Source organism: Pochonia chlamydosporia, chromosome 2, assembly GCF_001653235.2.
Source record: "Pochonia chlamydosporia 170 chromosome 2, whole genome shotgun sequence".
Classification (NCBI taxonomy): Eukaryota; Fungi; Ascomycota; class Sordariomycetes; order Hypocreales; family Clavicipitaceae; genus Pochonia; species Pochonia chlamydosporia.
Window position 1 is genome coordinate 3,050,049 of NC_035791.1, and position 19,956 is coordinate 3,070,004.

The following is a 19,956-nucleotide window of genomic DNA, read 5'->3' on the forward strand; positions in this document are numbered from 1 at the left end:
CCCACGCTTTATCGATAGCGATGTGAAGTCAAAAAATTTCCCACCCAAATGCGACGAATGCATGCTCACTTTCCCCAACAGCACCCGAGGTGAGTCGGTGTTGGCGAGATACAACTTCAAACATGGCAGGTTCACAGCTCAAGCGCCTCAAGGCGTCCTTGAGAGAACAAGGCATAACTGGACCTCAGCAGTCAAAAAAACAGCGGCGCAAGAATGCTGAGGAGGGAAAAGCTCGGAACGACAAGAGACTACAGCGTGGCGTGGTTTTGGAAGGCATCCGCGAGCAGTTCAACCCGTTTGATTTGAAACATGCTGCTCGAGGTCCGAAATTCGAGGTGACAACCAACCGAGTCGCTACGGGAGATGCAGCTAAAGGAATTCGAGGACGGCCCGGCGTTGCGAGGGCCGTTGGTGAAGAAAGGGTGCGTTCGATCTCTACAGTCTGTCCCGGGAGCTTGGTCTAACAATGACGGTATATATAGAGACGCGAAACCCTCTTGGTTGATATGCAGCGACGAAACAAGGTCGGGGGTATCCTCGACAGACGATTTGGTGAAAACGATCCCACCATGGCGCCAGAAGACAAAATGCTCGAACGGTTCGCCAGAGAAAAGCAACGGAGTCACAAAAAGAGTTCAATGTTTGATCTAGAAGATGATGTCCCCCTAGAGGGGGGCCTCACCCACGGAGGAAAGGCTTTGGAATTTGATGACGACGAACCGGTGGACGATTTCCAGGAAGACGATCTTGACATGGACTACGACAGTGATGGGTCCGTGAGAGAGGCACAGAGACTGAAGCGACTTCGGTCCATGGCATCAGCCGAAAATAATGAAGACGATGAGGAAGATGAGCCGCAAAGAAAAAAGACTAAGAAGGAGGTTATGGAGGAGCTCATCGCAAAATCGAAGATGCACAAGTATGAGCGACAAGCTGCCAAAGAAGTTGACGATGACGTGCGTGCGGAGCTCGACAAAGAACTGCAAAGTATTCAAATGCTGCTCACTTCAACCAAGGGCTCACGGCGTGAGAATGGTGCCGATACTTCACACATTTCTTCAATCGCTGGTGTGGACAGAAATGCCTTCGACAGGAACTTTGATCTTGAAGTCAAGAAGCTGGCCCAAGACAAGCGTGCTCAGCCCACAGACCGCACCAAAACTGAAGAAGAAAAGGCGGAAGCAGAGTCCAGGAGATTAAAGGAGCTCGAGGACAAGCGTCAGCGACGAATGAGAGGAGAGGATGTGACAGATAGCGAAGCCGAATCAGACGCCGACAATGACAAGTCCAACGGAGCGGGCGAGATGGAAGTTGACGATGAAGAGGATGATTTTGGGTTGGGTAGCGGTATCCGCACGCGCCCAACTGCTACAGAGTTGGGCTTTGATGACGAAGATGACTTCATCATTGACGACGACCTTGTTGCCAGTGGTTCGGATTTGGAACCTATTGACAGCGACGAGGAGTCTGGAGAAGACGATGAGGACACTTCACAGCAGGACGAAGAGGAAGACGAGGAAGACGAGTTCACCAAGGGCTTGCTGAACGAAGAAGAAGCAAGAAATCCCATTTTTCGGGTTGTCGACTCTGATGCAAAAGCGGCTGTCGCCCAAAAGTCTGACGACCAAGGACTGCCGTTCACCTTTCCTTGCCCCCAGTCTTGCGAAGAATTTGAGGCCATTACTCAATCGTATCCTCGCAAATCCTTGCCAACTATCGTTCAACGAATTCGAGCTCTTCATCACCCTAAGCTAGACAGCAAAAACAAGGAGAGGCTCGGCAACTTTGCCATTGCCCTCATCGACTTTGTGGCCCTGCCATGGGATGAAACATCGTCTCCGCCATTCTCGGTATTAGAGAGCCTGATCCGTCATATCCACTCTCTTTCCAAGATGTTCCCGACAGAAGTTGGCAGAAGATTTCGCCATCACATCTCGCAGATTGGTGAAGAACGACCCTTGGCTCTGCAACCATCAGACCTTGTCGTGTTAACCGCTGTGGGCACCACATTTCCCACGTCGGATCATTTCCACCAAGTAGTGACGCCAGCCATGCTCACCATGGGCCGGTTCTTGGGTCAGAAAGTCCCACAAAAGCTATCTGATTATGCAACTGGCACATATCTCACCATTTTGTCTCTGCAATATCAGCAGTTATCTAAGAGATTTGTTCCCGAGGTTGCAAACTTTTGCTTGAACACGCTGTGTGCTCTGTCACCAGCAGGGCCAACAAAGCAGCTTGGGAGCTTCCCTCGGCACGAACCCCCGGCCGGCATAAGAGCTCGTAAATTGGGCGAAGCTGCCGTTAGAAAGTTGACCTTTTCGGATTGCTCTGCTGTCAACCATGAAGATGGTTCTGTGAAGGCCGCAATCTTGGCCACTGTTCTAGATGTCCTAGATGCTGCTGCTGAGCTATGGACTGGCAAGGAAGCGTTCATAGAGACATTCAGCCAAGTGGTCAGGGTACTCAAGCACGTCACTAGCAAATCGTGCCGTTCTCAGCTACCCTCTCGGATCATTGACAGAGCAGAGAAGCTCACAGCTAAAATGGAGCGCATGCTCAGCCTTGCGCAGATATCACGCCGGCCCTTGGAACTGCACCACCATCGGCCGCTGGCAATCAAGACGTACATACCCAAGTTTGAAGAGACGTTCGATCCCGATAAGCACTACGATCCTGACCGTGAGCGGGCTGAGTTGGCCAAGTTGAAGAAAGAGCACAAGAAGGAACGCAAGGGAGCAATGAGGGAGCTGAGGAAGGATGCCAACTTCATGGCCAGAGAGAAGCTCCGAATCAAGAAGGCCAAGGACGAGGCTTACGAGAAGAAGTTCAAGAGGATCGTATCGGAGATTCAAAGCGAGGAAGGCAAAGAGGCCAATTTGTACGAGAGAGAAAAGTCAGCGAGAAAGCGTGCCAGGAACAGGTAGATGGCTCGGTTAAATTAGAACTTTGGATATGTCCTACACGTATATTGGTCGAGTGCAGCAATGTTTAGCCACTACCCTGAATGTGAGGTGGAAGAATTTGTAGAAAATGCAATGTTGGCCGTCTAAAGTATCGCAGTAACGTAATGAGGAGTCTGAATAATTTTCTAGATTCCTTTCAATTTTAGCAAGCCGACAAGTATGAGGATGGTGTCTTGGTGGTTACACTCACACGATTCTTCTGACATGTGAGTTGTTAGTCTACTGTTGTCTCCAGCAAGCAGAGTGGACCCATCACTGAGAGGCTGCCTCAGACTTCACTCAATCCACAACACCAGCACATCTCACATCAGGACAAGCACAAATCGAATTTCAACCGCGACCGACAATCTCAAATCACATTGATTTAAATACCACCACACGGGAGCAAGTTCTGCCGTAACTACTTGAGCGCTTTACTACCCCTGCATGAAAGATAGCTTGCACAATGCCGCCTTCCAACGGCACAGGTGCCACAGCACCAGATGATGACGCAGAAGACGACTACATGAACATGACATTTGAGGACCCCACGCCAAAGACAGAATCATCTCTACAACGGACCCAACGCCTAAAAAAGGAGTCCCTCGCAAGAGGGAAAATAAAATCCAAAGCAGAACGCGCCGAAGAAGAAGCTGCAGCAAGGGAAAAGGCTCTATCAACATCCATGCTCGAAGCGCCAGGCGCAAAGAAGAGCAAAGGCCTAGCCATGATGGCAAAGATGGGCTTCACAGGAGGAGGACTAGGTAAAAAGACAGACGACGGCGAGGGCTCCACCAGAACTGAGCCGATAAAGGTCAACATCAAAGAGGACCGAGGGGGAATCGGCATGGAGAGTGAGAAGAAAAGAAAACTTCAAGAGGCGATGGAAGAACGGGGCGTTAAAACCGTCAAAATTGACCCGGATGAGTATAGGGAGAGGGTGAGAAAGGAGCGCGAGGACGAGAGGCTCGAGAAGCAGTTTTATGCTGCGCAGCGGGTGGCGGAGCGGATGGATGAGGAGCGGGAAGATGAGGAGGATGCTGTGGAGAAACAAAAAGACATTTCCTCGCGACCACTTAAGTCGATACCGGTGTTGTATCGGGGTCTTGTTCGTCATAGGGAAGAAAAGGAGCGGGATAGGCGGATGCGGTATGACCTTGAGCAGTCACTCTCTCGGTTGCCGACGTATGATGATGAGGACGAAGATGAGGATGATAAGAAGGCGTTGGGGAAGAAGAAGACTACTTATGTTACTTCCGAGGATTTGGATGAGGAAGATGAGGAGTTGGATAAATTTAATGCGCTGGAGCCAGCAGAACGGCTGGGGATGTTGGTGCAGCACTTGCGGGAAGAATATTGGTATTGCTTCTGGTGTAAGATGAAGTATGAGAGTAAAGAGATGGATGGCTGTCCTGGTATTTCTGAAGAAGATCATGATTAATTAGATTCATAACGTATTATGGCTACTTCACACGAATACATGTGCTGATTACTCTTCAACAGTTCGCTCGCTCACGTCAACAGTCTTGTTCACGGGCTGCAACTCAACGTCCCTCCCAGGATAACTAGGAGGCGGCACAGCCAAAGAATCCATCCTCACGTACGCTGCCTTCGGGATATGTTTCTGCGCATCAACCTCTCGACATCCAATCGTGAACAACGCAAAGTGAAAGACACTACACTCGTTAGAACCAAGTAACCAATCCAGCAAGCAAGGGACGTACATATCTATCGCCGCTACCAAAACGGCAGCAGTAACAACCTTTCTGTTTATCTTTTTCCTCATGGTACTCTCCTGCCAGTAGTATCCGTCCTTCATGAAGCCGGTTATGGCGGTTGCGATACCCATGCCAAGCCACAGGACGAGATCGCATCCCACAATGGCACCGGGTGTGATGCCGTTACGATCGTGGCGTACAAAGAGGCATATCGTCTCGGAGAAACTCCAGCATAGGCCGCAGATTACCTGAGATAGTTAGTTAAGGTTGTCGGTGGATGGAAGGATTGGTTCGAACCCCAGGACCCATGATGAGGAGTGGCATGTCGACATCATTGAGATGTAGGGCGATGAGAAGGCCTAGAACTACTGTGCCGAGTATTACTGATGTGATTCGAAGGGATAACTTGGTAATATATGTTTTCTTTGAGGACCTGTATGGCGGTCGTATGTAGAGAATGGTGTTATCCGGCGAATTGGTAGCCATTGTGGCAGTGGATTGTTGGTGGATTACACACGAAGGGGGAAGGAAATGTGAGAAGGTATTTGAGAAATAGGCGCTGCTGTTGGTCTTGTTTAAGGTTTATCAGCCTTTGGGGTTGGCTGTGCTTTCGTATTCAATGCTAATACGAAACGTCTGGTACTCCGGTTTGGGTGACATTGCCCACCCACTTTGGGTGCCGGCCTCTTGATGTCCATGTCGGCACCAACAACCTACGTCTGTACCGAGTAGAGTGAACTATCGTATTGTATTAGCGCATACGGAGTAGTATAACAAAGCGATCGGGCAACCACAGTAAAAACTTGTTTCTTCCCAGCCACAGTGACCTCTTCGTTATGGTGACTCCAGAGAGTCAAGTTGAAGCGCCAAGACCAGCTGAACAGCAAATGTGCCAGCAGCCCCGGTTTCTACTACAAGAAGCCTAGGTTCTCGTGTTTGGGTAATATGCCTAAATGGTAACCTTATTTGGGGGGGATGTTTCAAAAACTGCTTGTGTGTGAGGTTGCGAATGAGTGCCCGTCTTGCGGTAACTGGTGGCTAGTGTTACTGGGACCCTGGGAAGAGTTGGTACGCTTGTGAAAGAAATCTTTTATTATCGACAGCTACTGAGATCCTTGTTCTACTTCTAGAGAACCCTTGTACTGATGTTCTTTGCGAACTTGCTCATCGACCAGTATGTCATCCTAATCCCAGTATCTGCTTGGGACTGCTTTTCGTCGTCTCTGCTTTCCGTCGTCCCTGCTTTCCACGATGCCAAGTTAAGTTTGCAAATTTTCGATCTGCCCCTTCCAGATCTTATACCTTTGCCTTGTTAATGCCCCTTTCCCTGCCTGTGACGTGCTACTCTCCGCAAAGAAACTGCTACACGAGCTTTACAAATCAATTCTCTTCGCTCAAACCGCTCTCCTTCTTCCGTGCCAGTTACATAAAGCGCTGGGCACTGCAACACGCGAACGAAATATTCGGCACGTTCAATTATATCATTGCGATCCGATACCGTGCCCTCGTCATCGATATGTGACGCACTCGCCGGTATTTCATTGCCATGAGAGGCGGCCATATCCTCGCTGTTATCAGATACCGTGAACTTTACATTATTGTTTGATTTTGGCTTCATATTTTCAACTTCGTAAGGAATCGATCCAAAGTCGCTGCCAGATTCCGGAGAACCTACCACAATGGTTGACACAGCATCCACACTGTTGTCATCGGAAGTTTTCAATTCATTTTTGCCATGGTTTGTCCCAATATGCGACGTGGTCTCCATCGTATTGCCGTCGAAAGGCATGGTCTCATTGTCGGGAAATGGGCGAAACGAAGCGGGTTTTAACTCATAAATGGCTCGAGAAGTCATGAAACCTTTCGTGAGTTGGATCGCAGATTGAAATATTCCAGTCATACCGTCCTGTAAAGAGCTTTCCGGATCAGTTTTGAATGGCTGCAGCTGTTCGCAGACCCAATCCATGTGACAACGTATTCGCTCGTCGTTCAGCCCGAGCTCAGTGTATATAACATCTGTCACCTTTGATTTTACTAGCCCTAGAGCCCGTAAAGCATTTGGTTTGTTTTGGTGTACTCCTGTTGCTTTGAATTAGAGACAGATGTTTTCCACAGAACATACCACACATACCTTTGACATCGCGATAACATGCCGTAAAAGCTGGCATAAATTTCTCGCCCCAAATATTGGTCTCTCCGCGAAAGAAACCCACCAATACACTCCATATGAACCTCTCGAGAAGTGGCACTTGAAGCTCCGACTTTTCTCTGCATAGTTTGATCAGTCGAGCCATTCCCAGAACTTGTGTTCCAATTTCTTTGGGATGTGTTTTGAGATTCAAAACCACGAATCTGTGGATTTGGTACTGCAGCAGCTTCCAGTTCTGAAGAGTAGAAGTTGTAGAAACCTGGTTTTCGTTCGCATTCTTCTGTTCCGCCTCTTCTAGTGCAAGGACGGCCTGCTGTCGAACCTCGTCAGTGTCACGCTTGAACTTCTCGAGGTCGTGCTTCAATTTATCATTTTCAGCTCGCAGGGTTGCCTTTTCCGCTGTTAGAGAAGCTATATCCGCTAACCTTCTCGTACCCTTCTCTTCCATGTCTACCAGTGCCTTCTGATACTTGATCAGCTCGTGTTCTAAGCTCGTAATCAGCACCTCCGCCCTCTCGACTCGCTCTTCAGACGTTTGCATATTTTCCAATATGGATCCAAGAAGCTCTTTAACTTCTTCCGATTTTTTCGGCCGCTTTGGAATAGCGTCATCGTATTCAGACCGTTGGAATGGTCTCTTCTTCCCTGCAGTTCCTAAGCTACTGGCTGACATAGCCTTGGCTGTCTGTGTAGATTCTGTGTCGGAAGCTGCACCCCTTTCTCCACGCTCATTTGAAAGTCCTTTGGACAAGTCGATTGCGTTAGAATCTGTGCTTTTGTGAAGCGTCAGTTTCTTGCGTCTGGCTGCAGGCTGTGCTGCGCTGCCGGACTCTAGTGCGTCCTTCTTACGCGGATGCCTCTTTCTTTTGGGCATTGTCATGTCTGGTCCCCAATCTTTATCGCTGTCGCTATCCTTTTTTCTGACAGTACGGGGTGTTGAGGAAAGAATTGGCATGTTGACGATGAATGGACGACTAAATGGCGTTCCGAAGCCAGTAAGACTGGGATCAACAATGTAGAAGGAGTGCCAGATGAAAGTCAAGAAATGTGAGATGGGGCGGAACAGAAACATGAACTGATACTTAAATACTTAGGTACTCAGCAGGTCCTCTAAGCGAAATGTGGAAAGTGAGGAGTAAGTGAACTGAAAGTGAGCTGAACGAAATGTGCAACTCACTTTCACCAGCAACCCGATTTGTGTCCTATCTCGCTAAGACCTACCGCGTCTCGAACAATATGATTGAAAGGTGATCTTCAAAGGCGTAAGCAAAAGCATGTTAACAGAAAGTGAACAAACGAAGGTGCATAACTCACATTGGCCGTCAACCTGATTCGTTTGATACGTCGAGAAGCATTTTGCAACCGCAACCACATCTTGAACCAAGTCACATTTCTATATTTCTTCTTCGCTCTCGCAAATTCTTCTACCTGACTCTTCTCCTATCTGCAAAACTAATGTCCAAGCCGTGAACAGAAACTGGCACCCAAGCATCTACCAGAAACATGGCCAACCCGAGCTGCATTGTAGTGGGAATAGACTACGGGACAACGTATGACACTCCAACTACTGCGTTATTAGCAAAAGATTTGTTCTGTGCTGACGACCTCTAGGTACTCTGGGGTTGCCTTTGCTCGATCAGGCGAACCAGATCGCGTTCATTTTGTATCAAACTGGAACACTACAAACTTCCTTGAATGCACGAAGCAAAAAGTCCCAAGCGCTATTTACTATACTGATGGAGACAAGACTCCGATTTGGGGCTACGAAGCAACTTCTGGGCATAGTCTCCGATGGCTAAAATTATTACTGCTTGACGAAAAAGATATGCCACCTCATCTGAAGGACTCAAGATATATTCGCACAGCGACAAGATTGCTCGAAAAAAAAGGAAAGCATGTCACAGAGGCTATTGCTGACTACCTTCGAGAGCTGTGGAAGCACACTCTTGTTGCTATCAAAAAGGCTTTTGGAGAGAGGTTAGTAGCACTGTCGACCTTTAAATTGGTAGTCACGCTGCCAGCAATCTGGCAGCCTTATGCCCAGATGCGAATGGAGCAAGCAATTATCATGGCTGGGTTGTTGGAGAAACGCGCGGCAGGAGAAAGCACACTCAGTTTCTTACCCGAGCCGGAAGCGGCTGCCCTGGCTTGCTTTGCGAAGATGAGCAACAGACCAGATATAAAGGTACGGGTTGACTGTAGAATACAACAGAGAGATGTTTTCCTATTGGAAGCGTGCTAACTTTACAAGAAACATGATGACTTTGTGGTTTGCGATGCAGGTGGTGGAACAGTGGTACGCCGTTCAAAAACATACCCTTGCCTTCTAGGCTGACCAAGGATAGGACATCATCACCTACAAAATTGCCAAGACTAGCCCCGTGACAGTCCGAGAAAGTGTGCCAGGAGATGGTAAGTGGCTTGCGATGCCTTCAATATTGTTTGAACTGGACTAATTTCCCCCAAGGTAGACTTTGCGGTGCTGTACGGCTAGACGAAGCGTTCGAATCTCTCTTGGCACAAAAATTGCCCAAAGACGTCCGGAAGGCTTTAACACCGGCTGAGATGAAAAGAGTTCTCGACATCAATTGGGAAAATGGGATCAAGCTTGACTTTACTAACTCTGACAAGTCGTACCCGGTTCAAATTCCATTTTCGATGAGTCTAGCTTCGATTCGATGCCCCAAAGATGTAACCTTAAAAAGGTGAGATTCTGGGATTTTTGGTTCAAAGTCCAGGACCTCGTGGTGGAGATAGACCAAACTCATGTGTATCTAGGTATGACATATGGCCTGTTTTTCAGGATGTCCTAGATGAAGTCTCCCAACTGGTCTTGGACCAAATTCGACGAGCAGTTACTCGCTACCGGAAGGCCCCAAAGGTACGCACCAAATTTGCATCCCCCGTGAGTCGTGGTTGCTAATTCGTCTTGTACCAGTGTGTCCTCCTGGTTGGCGGCTTTGGCAAATCTCGTATCCTCTTCGACTACCTTAAGCAACAAATAAAAGTGGCATACTCTGGCGTTGAAGTAATCCAGGAAGAAGGCGCGGATCCGTAAGTTCCTTGTATGCGGATTTAGGTTGGAGAAGCACGGCTGACCTATGGACCTTGTGAAGATGGACCGCAGTCTGTCACGGAGCAGTCATCAAGGGACTTACAAAGCCACAATCTCTCACATCTAGTCAAGCCAAACTGGTAGACTCCAGATTTTCTCGCCACAACATAGGTACTCTCGTCAACATCATTCCATTCGACGCAGACTGGCATGATGAAATGGATAAGGAGTGGTGTCCAGTCCAAAGACTGTATCAAGCAGCGGACCAAATCGAGTGGCTTATCCTGAAGGTACGCACATATCTGAACTCAATATCGTGTGACTACTAACAGAGCCCTAGGATGAGGTTATCAAAGATAATGAGCCCAAAGGATTCGAATTTTTCCAACCTCTAAATGAGGAGCCTCGACAAATTGTGAACGACTTGGTCTACTCTCCAGCTTCGGAGGCGCCAGGCCGATGCGATAATAGTGTCAAACTGCTGTGTACTGTGCGGTGGTCATCAGTTCCCAACTACGAGTCATTACCAATAGCTACGACCGATGACGGATTCGAATTTCGAGAGTTGCGCTACGAGATCAAGTTTGTAACTCATGGAGTGTCACAAGATTTTCAAGTATTTCATAACGGCAGGATGGTTGCAGCCAAAAGTGTGGATGTCGACTTTTCTGACAGCGGAAAATTGGTCAGACGAGAATGAGGAAACGGTTTGCAATGCTGTTTAGTTCAGTGAACTATTTGTACTGAAATTTGGGTCATTTAGCTTATCGATTTTTACGATGAAGACATCAGCCAGTAAAGGAGACTTAGAATCAAGTGATTTTAGGGGTTGGAGGTTGGGCCTTAAGGGTTGGAGATGGTACCTTGAGTTGATGGTATTCAAACATACATGTTGCTTTTCCTCCTAGGAGATTGAAGAAATAGTCATAAGTTCTGGAAGGGTGTATGTATTCATTGCTTTTCCCTATGTCGCTTCCCATGTGTGGGACATACTGCCCTCTGGTTTATGATAAATTAAAACTGCCACAATAACGCTGTCGAAATGTCTACAGAAGTAGATATCTCCTTGGCAGACATCGCGGCTAAGTCTAATATCCCCAAAGAAACTGGGCTATCCGGTTGCAATGATACCATCTGTTGTTTCCATGTCTCGCGTTGTCTCCTACAGTGGTAACAGCCACCGTGGGTCGCAGCTCAGCCGTGGTCAAATGAGGAGATTGGAGGTACCGCGAAAGGTAGCTCAGCTGGGGCAGTAGAGGACAAATTGTCTAGTACGTAGTTTCAAGCTGGAGTGCCAGGGCTGTGGTCAAAGTTGACGCTCTGCGTTGCTAGAAAACGAAATATTAATTGATGTCAAGGATCTTGGATTTTTGAATTTTAAAGTGAATGCGCGGTGATCCGGGACATGCATGTGCACTCTAAATGTCGTCTTGGCAGGAGCGACCCTGAAAAGGCAGGCGATATGCCCCTGTCCCACATTCCCTGACTGCCCCTGTTAAGCCACCTGGCCTTGTGTTGTGTTACTTGACTAGACGGCAGCCAACTAGAGCCCTCAACTTTTTTGGACCACGTCGACTTCGTGCATCCTACAAAACTTTCTGCGACCCTTCATGCCATAATTGCCGGCGGTGCGTGCCGTTTCTCGCCCGTTATGAAGATCGCCTATCTCTCCATTGGGCTTCTGTCCCTTCTGACGCCGCTTGCGGCTGCTTGGAGTAAAGAAGGTAAGAGTAGATGCGATTCTTGACGCTCTCTCGATTGCTGTCGCAGTCAGCGTCGCAGTGCGGCTAGAGGTCGCCATCTGTCCTTTGCAGCAATTGCTAATTCGCCCCTGCTAGACCGTGAGATCTTCCGAATCCGCGATGAGATCTCTGCCCACGAGGCTGATCCCGCCGCAACCTTTTACGATATTCTTGGCGTCCCTCACAGTGCGTCGTTCGAGGACATCAACAAGGCCCATCGAAAGAAGACAGTTGCTCTGCACCCCGACAAGGTCGCACAGCGATTGAGGGCAGAGCGCGTGAAGCAAGCTGGTGGAAAGGGAAAGAAGAGCTCTGTCAAGCCTCCCACCTCTGCGGAGATTAAAGCTGCTGTCAAGCTTGCATCCGAGCGCCAGACCCGACTCAGTCTGATCGCCAACATCCTGAAAGGCCCCTCGAGAGACCGCTACGACCATTTCCTTGCCAATGGGTTCCCCCTGTGGAAAGGCACCGACTACTACTACAACCGGTACCGCCCTGGACTGGGGACCGTTATGGTTGGCCTGTTCATTGTCGGTGGAGGTGCTATTCACTACCTGATCCTGTATATGAGCTGGAAGCGGCAGCGCGAATTTATCGAGCGCTATGTTAAATTTGCGAGGGACACTGCCTGGGGCGGAAATCTTGGTATTCCCAATGTCGAGCCTCAAGCACCCGCTACGCCTCCCGATGAGGATACCCCTCCACCAGTGCCTCAGAACCGCAGAGAACGCCGTATGCAGGAAAAGGAGGCCAAGAAAGAAGGCGGCCGTGGACGCACTAAGAAGGCTACTAAGAAGACCCCTAGTGCTTCTCGTGATGCTTCAACTGGCCCTACTGGTGCTCGCAAGAGAGTTGTTGCTGAGAATGGCAAGATCCTCGTGGTTGATTCGTTGGGAGACGTCTACTTGGAGGAGGAAGATGAGGAAGGCAATGTCAATGAATACCTCCTTGATGTAAGTGCTCTCACCACGCATTTGTATGGCCATATCCAGGTTAAACAAACTAACAATGCACACAGCCCAACCAGCTTCTGGAACCTACCTTCAAGGACACTGCTGTTGTGCGCCTTCCCATTCATATCTTCAACTTGACTCTTGGCCGCTTCACCGGAAACAAGGAGGCTCCTCTCGATTCTCCTAGTGGCGAGATCGACGAGGTAGTCGATGCATCTCAGCGAACCCCCAGCAACGAATCTGTCGGCGACGACTTTGAACTTTTGGACAAGAGCACCGACTCTCTCGGCAAAGCGAAATCGTCCGCCATGGAGAAGAGCGGCAAGTCTGGCAAGCGCAAGAACAAGAAGCGATGAGCCAGTATTTCATATTACCATGGTACGGGTTGTAGGGCAATAGCGCATGTTGCGTTACTTGGTTGCACTTTTTGGACATGGAGAATAAAAACAAATGGCATCACAAGGGATGCGAGGAATTTATGCAGGCGAACAATGCCCAGGCGGATTATATAGATGACCCAAAACACGAATAGATGAGATTGTGGTTGATGCGGAGCGTCGTGGTTTGTTCCTGCATCGGCATTGGTCAATTGGGAAGCTAATATTTTCTCGTCGCATGCGCCAGCTCCCCTTTTGTCTTTATCGAAACCTTGACGAAATCAGATGTCAATGGCGCAGTGGGGACGCCCAAGTGAGCATGTGCGCATTTATTGAAGTCAATTCTCGTCATACTCTAATCCTCCATCATTTCTAGCTCTCAATTCTTCCCTTTGCTCTCGTCGCCTGTGTATAATCCTGTGTGCCGTGTGAGCAACTCACCTCGACGGCAATATGCTCAGAAACAGAGTCATTGTAACCAACCACGAGCCGTCCAACCCGCCCATCTCACCGACCACAAAACCCTCCTCAACAATCCAAGATAAACTCGCTCCCGCCGGCAAATCCATCCTCCTCTCCATCTCCCAAATCCCCGAGTGGTACAGCGAAAACCCGTACATCCACACTGGCTACCGTCCCGTGTTTGCCGCCGTAACACCCTGCTTCACCAGCTGGTGCTACCTCCACAACCAGAGCTTCAACATCTACACGCATCTCGTACCGGGAATATTCGCCCTCGTCGCCAATGCGACGCTGTTTCAGTACTTTTCTGTGTGGTACCCTGATGCCACGGCGCTTGATAGATTCGTGTTCCACGTATATCTGACTGCTGTGTCTGTGTGCTTTGGCGTGTCCGCGGCGTACCATACCCTGCTGTGTCACTCGCGGGAGTGTGCGGATCTTTGGGTGCGATTGGATTATGTTAGTATCTCGGTGTTGATACTGGGGTCGTTTGTGCCGGGGTTGTATATGGGGTTTTACTGTGAGATGGGTTTGCTGGGTGTGTATCTTGGGATGGTGAGTGCTCCTGCGTGACGTCTGGTATGTCATCCGTGGAGGACACAGCAACTGACAATTAGGATAGATCTTTTCCATGGGCCTACTCAACGTATATCTGTCCATGAACGACCGGTACGGATCAAAGAACTGGCTGACGTCTCGACTCCTGCCATTTCTGGGGATGGGCTTCTCAGCAGTCATACCGATTGTTCACGCGGCGCTCCTTTTCCCATATGAACAGCTGCAGAAACAGTCTGGTTTGCATTACTATTACATGGAGGGGGTGTTTATGCTCATTGGCGTGGGCTTCCTCGCGGTAAGTTTATCCCCGTCACACTGCGACGTTGTGGATGTTGGGGAAGTCGATCGGATACTGATTATATGTTAGACGAGGTTTCCGGAGTGCTGGCTTCCGGGTACGTTTGATTATATTGGCGCGTCGCATCAAATCTTTCATTGCTTTGTGGTTATGGGGACGGTGAGCCATTTTGGGGGTATCATGTCCGGGTATGATTGGAATTATAGAAATAGGAGGTGCGGGTTGCATGCTTAGGGGTGAAGTATGTGGATTTAGACAAATTCTGTGGTGTTTGATATACGGCGTTGTTTTGCTATAGACAAGAGTGATGCGGTTTGGCATCGGGTGCATTGGCTGGAGGGTTGGATTGCACATTTCTTATATCTGATACGTTTGGCTGTTTGGATAGCAAAAGCATGATTTAGAGCTACTCCGTAAATGAAGCATGGAAGTTTCATAATAATCTTCTAGAAAATGTCAGGACAAAGGTATGGCCTTTAAATTTTGCTGACGTGTAAGTGGATGCGAGGCAGCATTCAATCTTGAGCAACGTCTTTGCATCATCACCAATTATTACTTTTCGTCTCTAACGACTGGGAATGGCCGTCCCCATTTTGACGGCATATAATCTCGTTTCAGTGAATCCTACAGAAAAAATACTCGATGATGCCGCCCAATTCTTGGCTCCTGTTCTCAGCGCTTGTACGATTGACTGGACTGGTCCTATCTAGTCTGGTCCTATTCCATTCAATGTTAGTTGTTCCACGCCAGTCGACGTGGAGCCCAGTGCCACTTCCAGGGCTGTGGATCAACTAGTTCGGGCGCTTACACAGTGGACAGCTCGAGCTCTCAGCCCAATCAGAGCCCAGAGGCTGGTGGCGTCTCCAGAGCTTCAACCACTAAGAAGCTTCAACGATGCGCCGAGGAAGTCATGGCAAGAAAGTTGGTCAAAGCTGGACCCTGTTCTATCATTGCACAACAATGTCCTTGTCGAATGCTGCCATCCATCATGAACCATGGCCGCCTCAAATCCCGTTGCCGCCCAGTCCCCTGCCCTTGGATGGAGCCTCTTTGGCGCTGCTGTCGAGCTTCCCATCCAGTCACCATCCACAGGAGGCCGCTGCACAGAAGTGGCCTTGACCACAGCCGGGGGTCTTGCGTAGGCTCGGGAGGTCGTGCATCATGGTCTGGCTCGGATGACTTGGCTGGAGGCGGAGCTTTCAATGGTGGGATGCGAAGCATGAAGAAGAGATGAGAGAGGGGACCAGTTGACGTGTTGACCTTTGTTTCCGTGAAAGATCCAAGATGGTCATGGTCCCCATCGTTTCAGCTTATTCGTCTCTCCCCTTGCCCTCCTGCGAACAAAACTTGCCTTCTCTACCCGCTGCATCTTCTTCGTGCTTGGAAGCCTTTCTCTTTTTTTTTTCTTGACTTATATTAAATACAGTTGCTCCTACTGCAGGCGGCCGCATCGAAGGCGGCCCGTTTCTGCGACCCAAGTCCATCCACATCGAAGTCGAGACATCCCGCTCGTTTGAAGTGCCTGACCCGTTGGAGAACCGACCCCGCCCCCAAGTTTCTTATCGACAGCTCCGAACATCCAACAGCTTATTAGGCAGGCAGCTCAATAATTTTGAGACCGCGGCAACACATTTCCCCTTGCGAATCTTGCTTTTCTTGGCTGTTACAAGCTAAAGGACGCATACCCGGCCGCTTCGGTTGGCCTCCGAATCCCAAAAATAGTTGAGCATTGGTTGCTCTTTTGTCGCAGCTTGGCTCTCTGCGCCATCGTTTGAGGGATTGCGCCAGACTTTGTGTGAGGCGACTTGCCCACGTCTTAGTACAAGATGGAGAGAAGTCGCGGAATACCCGACCAGGAGATGTTCCTGAGCAAACCCGCTCCAGGAGACGGTGGTGATAGTCCTACTGTTGAGCCTTTGCGCATTTTCAAACCAAAGAGTCCTGAACCAGCCGGCCGCAGCTCTGCATCTCCTGCGAACCGTCCTTCGTTCCCTCTTCCTCCTGGTGCATCAAGCTCTGCAGCACCGCTTCCCTTTCCAGACGACGACGAGGTGCGCAGGCCAACTCCGCCGAAGCCATACGGTTCAGCTTACAACGACACGACACCTCGTCTGGACACGAGCCCTGTCGACAAGAGGCCCGGCTTGGCTGAGAGGCGGGGTGCTTCTCCCAAGGTTATCAACTCACCTTCAAGCCCCGAGGCTGACCAAGGACTTTTTGCACGACCTTTGAAAGAACAAGCCCGTCCCATACCGGCTGGTACAAACTATCCAAATTATCAAAAGACATACTATCCGCCTCCAGGCGCCTCAACGACGGCTGGCTCGTCTAGCAATGCCTCTTCCGGCTTACAGCCTCCTAATGGAGACCAATCCAACATGGGCAACCAAGGTGTAAATCGATTCGCATCTACAGCCTCAAACTCAACCACCCGAGCTAGCCGTGGCTCGCCACCCCCTCCCGAGACTCCCATCGTCGAGCCTGGAAATATACCAGGCGGCGGCATCGAAGCTCGTTACGCCGCCTCTGGTATTTCCGGTACTGCCACACTCACCAGCCTACAAGCTCATCAAGCCCAGAGCGCTGCTGCTGCGCAGAGATTAGCCCATTATGGAAATCAACCTCCTCCCCAACGTCCTTGGACTCCCACCGAGTCACCAGATCAAGCTCCTTCGGGACCTCCAACAGTGTACCAAGGCTCCAACCCTGTCTCCAGCCCAGAGCAACGGCCAGGAGCCGTCTCGGCACCTCCACAGCAAGCTCAAGCGCTGAATCCCGACCAGCAACAGAATGCTCCCGTACAAGTCAGCGTTTTGGAGCAAGACTTCCAACGTCTTAGTACCAAGACTCCTCCTCCGGCCTACTCAAGTGTCAACCCCAACGGTGGGTCAGCATATCCAAAGGACAAGCAGCGACCCCAGCAGCAGGGCGCTACTCCTGGAACCACTGCTACTACTGCTGCCGCCGCTTCTGCTGCTACAACCGCGCGACCTAACACAACTCCTCCAACGGCTACCGCTGCTGTATCGCCGCCGACTAAAGCAGCGGCGCTGGCCACCAATGCAGGGGCAACTACTGCTGCCGCGACTGCCGGCTTGGTTTCGCCTGCTCTCCAACATCCTGGACATCCCGCCTTCGCGAACGATCCCAGACCGGAGCAAAACGGACAGCCACTTCAGTCTGCGACTCCTAGCATATCTCTTCAAACTCAGACACCTGCGTCCCCTCCCCCATTGCCAGAGGGCTGGATTGCTCATTTGGATCAAAACTCTGGGCAATACTACTACATTCACCTCGCGACTCAAGCCACGCAATGGGAGTTTCCCAAGGGACCGAATCCCATCCAGCATGAACAGACGCCGCTTTCACCAACAACTTCTACGTATGGGAATCCCTTGACATCTCCAATGTTCGGCAAGCAGTCCATGGCTTCACCCATGTTCCCTCCGCATACGCCGGGCTATGCTGAAAGCATTATGAGTGTGGCTTCCCAGACTCCTACCGCTGCAGGATTCACTGGTCCTCCTCCAAGCTCAGGAGTCGACATGTACAGAATCCAGCCAACGAATGGAGTCTATTTCGGCCCGTATTTGCGATATGTCAATATGGATGTTGAGAATGGAGTTTGGCGCGGCAGCATTCTCATCGTTACCGATGCGCCTCAGCCGCCAACAATCCATCTTCATCTCAGCGTAGACCTCTCACCGAACCCGAGGCAGCTCGAACCACGAAACATTTACACACATCAGAGATGGGCTTTTTACAAGTATGATCTCGATTTGCAAATGAGCGAATCTGGTACAGAACGATGGACGTACGCTGTGACCTCGCACCTGGGCTGTACAAGATACGAGTTTGTGGTGGCAGGTCGACACGAAACTGCCTGGCGCTTCATCGCACACTCTGGTAATGATTTTGCTGCTGGTACTTCCCAGAACGAACGAGCGCGCCTTGGGGGCGTTGGCTTTATGTGGAAGGACGTTTTACAGAAGAACGTAGACTGCGGTGGGTTCCATGTCCAACTTGGGCTTGGAGATCAAATCTATGGCGACAGGTTGTGGAGAGAAGTTCCGTTGCTGAAGCAATGGTTGGCAATGAGCGGCAGAGATAACAAAAAGAATGTCCAGTGGACGGCACGTCATGAGGAAGATGTTGCGCATGCATACTTCCACTTCTATACCAGCCACTTTGACCAGCCCTTTATGAGGGAAGCGTTTGCTCAGATACCACATGTTTTGCAAATTAACGATCACGACATGTAAGTATAACCGATTGATCTTGTCTTGCAGCCTGTGACTAACGACACCTTATAGTTTCGACGGATATGGCTCATATCCCGACTATATGCAATCGTCGGCCATGTTCAAAAACATTGGCCGTATTGCGACAGAAATGTATCTCCTATTTCAACACCATACGACGACCGAGATTATGCGAAATGTCAGCACCGATCATGACATCTTCACAATTACCGGCACGGGCTGGCACTTTGTCAAGTTCCTTGGCCCTGCAATGGCGGTGGTCGGACCAGACTGTCGGTCCGAGAGAACACAAGCCCGAGTCATGGCCGGGCCAACCTACCAGGGCATATTCCCCAAAGTTGCAACTTTACCTCCCAGCGTGCAGCATGTGATATGGATGGTTTCCGTGCCCGTTGTATATCCAAGGTTGGACGGAGTGGAGAGCTTAGCCAATACGGTTGCCGCCGGCAAAAAGTCTGTCAACACAACGTACAATATTCTCGGCAAGGTCACAAGCTCGGTTGCTGGCGTTGTAGGTGGTAAGGAGGTTGTCTCGCAGGGATTTTCGCAAGTCAAGAAAGCGGTTGGCAAAACCGGTCTCATGGGCAACGTGTTGAATCAGTTTGGTGAATTGGACATTCAAGAGGTTTTGAAAGATATGTGGACGCACGAGACCAAAGACTTGGAACGAACTTACTTTATTCGTACCCTACAAGGCATTGCTCAGCAGAAAGGCATCCGAATGACCTTTTTGTCAGGTGGTAAGTTGAAATTCCTGAAAACGGAACCCAGCAATGAGCTGACAAGCTAACAATAATCAGACGTCGCAGCTTCTGGCGCGGGCTTGGTCCACGACCCGACACACCCCGCCGACCACAAGACAATGTACCAGATTATTTCATCACCAATCGTCAGTGCTCCGCAAGGGGGCTACATTTTGAAGCTTCTGCACAACCAAAAGACACTTTATGTGCCCAAGAATGGGCAAAAGTCAACGCATGAGGTATCCGATACCAAGGAAGACATGATGGAGATTTTCCACACGGATGCCAGCGGTGCCACCCGTGAGATGAAGAAGTTGATGGGCCGAAGGAACTACGTGACGTTTGTGGCTTACGATCAAGACGCAGCCAGTCAAGTCCCGTTTAGCCCGAATCCCAGCATCAGCAGCAGTCAACAGGGGCTGTCAAAGCTCAGTCTGGCCGTGGACTTTGTTGTCCAAGGTGACGGGGCGTACACGGCGACAACCAAGTACGGACCGGTGATAATTCCTCATCTCGAGTTTGGGAGGTAATTGTGTCCAGTCGTCCGTGGAAGGGAAGGCAAAATGCAGTGCTGGGGATACGATAGGATGATGATTTGAGATATTATACCATACCTCTCTGTTTTATATGCCACCTGATGTAAAGGGGTTTTTGGATATATGACATTCTTTAGTTTAGCCGGCATGGCGTCGAT

General features: G+C 49.8%; 7 protein-coding genes across 7 annotated transcripts; 5 read left to right on the top strand and 2 right to left on the bottom strand.

The window, feature by feature from the left end:
* Window positions 1–122: 122 nt before the first annotated feature.
* VFPPC_03030 (rRNA maturation protein) lies at window positions 123–2,927 on the top strand (the record flags this gene model as incomplete). Its single annotated transcript, XM_018282585.1, has 2 exons — window positions 123–422; window positions 483–2,927. The coding sequence occupies 2 exons, from the start codon at window positions 123–125 to the stop codon at window positions 2,925–2,927; spliced, it is 2,745 nt and encodes a 914-aa protein (XP_018147119.1).
* A 484-nt stretch (window positions 2,928–3,411) lies between these two features.
* Window positions 3,412–4,386, top strand: VFPPC_03031 (G-patch domain-containing protein; the record flags this gene model as incomplete). Its single annotated transcript, XM_018282586.1, has 1 exon — window positions 3,412–4,386. One exon carries the CDS (start codon window positions 3,412–3,414, stop codon window positions 4,384–4,386), a length of 975 nt encoding a protein of 324 aa, XP_018147120.1.
* A 48-nt stretch (window positions 4,387–4,434) lies between these two features.
* VFPPC_13380 (hypothetical protein) lies at window positions 4,435–5,149 on the bottom strand (the record flags this gene model as incomplete). Its single annotated transcript, XM_018291157.1, has 3 exons — window positions 4,435–4,621; window positions 4,670–4,911; window positions 4,961–5,149. The coding sequence occupies 3 exons, from the start codon at window positions 5,147–5,149 to the stop codon at window positions 4,435–4,437; spliced, it is 618 nt and encodes a 205-aa protein (XP_018147121.1).
* Window positions 5,150–5,975: 826 nt separating this feature from the next.
* On the bottom strand, window positions 5,976–7,767 carry VFPPC_13381 (hypothetical protein; the record flags this gene model as incomplete). The annotated part of the gene is made up of 2 exons (XM_018291158.2): window positions 5,976–6,742; window positions 6,795–7,767. The coding sequence occupies 2 exons, from the start codon at window positions 7,765–7,767 to the stop codon at window positions 5,976–5,978; spliced, it is 1,740 nt and encodes a 579-aa protein (XP_018147122.2).
* A 548-nt stretch (window positions 7,768–8,315) lies between these two features.
* Window positions 8,316–10,567, top strand: VFPPC_15597 (actin-like ATPase domain-containing protein; the record flags this gene model as incomplete). The annotated part of the gene is made up of 9 exons (XM_018293350.1): window positions 8,316–8,362; window positions 8,424–8,997; window positions 9,064–9,108; window positions 9,158–9,224; window positions 9,280–9,517; window positions 9,591–9,693; window positions 9,751–9,866; window positions 9,929–10,157; window positions 10,208–10,567. The coding sequence occupies 9 exons, from the start codon at window positions 8,316–8,318 to the stop codon at window positions 10,565–10,567; spliced, it is 1,779 nt and encodes a 592-aa protein (XP_018147123.1).
* Window positions 10,568–11,518: 951 nt separating this feature from the next.
* On the top strand, window positions 11,519–12,918 carry VFPPC_03034 (DnaJ domain-containing protein; the record flags this gene model as incomplete). The annotated part of the gene is made up of 3 exons (XM_018282587.1): window positions 11,519–11,591; window positions 11,706–12,562; window positions 12,628–12,918. 3 exons carry the CDS (start codon window positions 11,519–11,521, stop codon window positions 12,916–12,918), a joined length of 1,221 nt encoding a protein of 406 aa, XP_018147124.1.
* Window positions 12,919–16,083: 3,165 nt separating this feature from the next.
* On the top strand, window positions 16,084–19,792 carry VFPPC_03036 (WW domain-containing protein; the record flags this gene model as incomplete). Its single annotated transcript, XM_018282589.1, has 3 exons — window positions 16,084–18,515; window positions 18,571–19,259; window positions 19,320–19,792. 3 exons carry the CDS (start codon window positions 16,084–16,086, stop codon window positions 19,790–19,792), a joined length of 3,594 nt encoding a protein of 1,197 aa, XP_018147126.1.
* Between the last annotated feature and the right edge of the window lie 164 nt (window positions 19,793–19,956).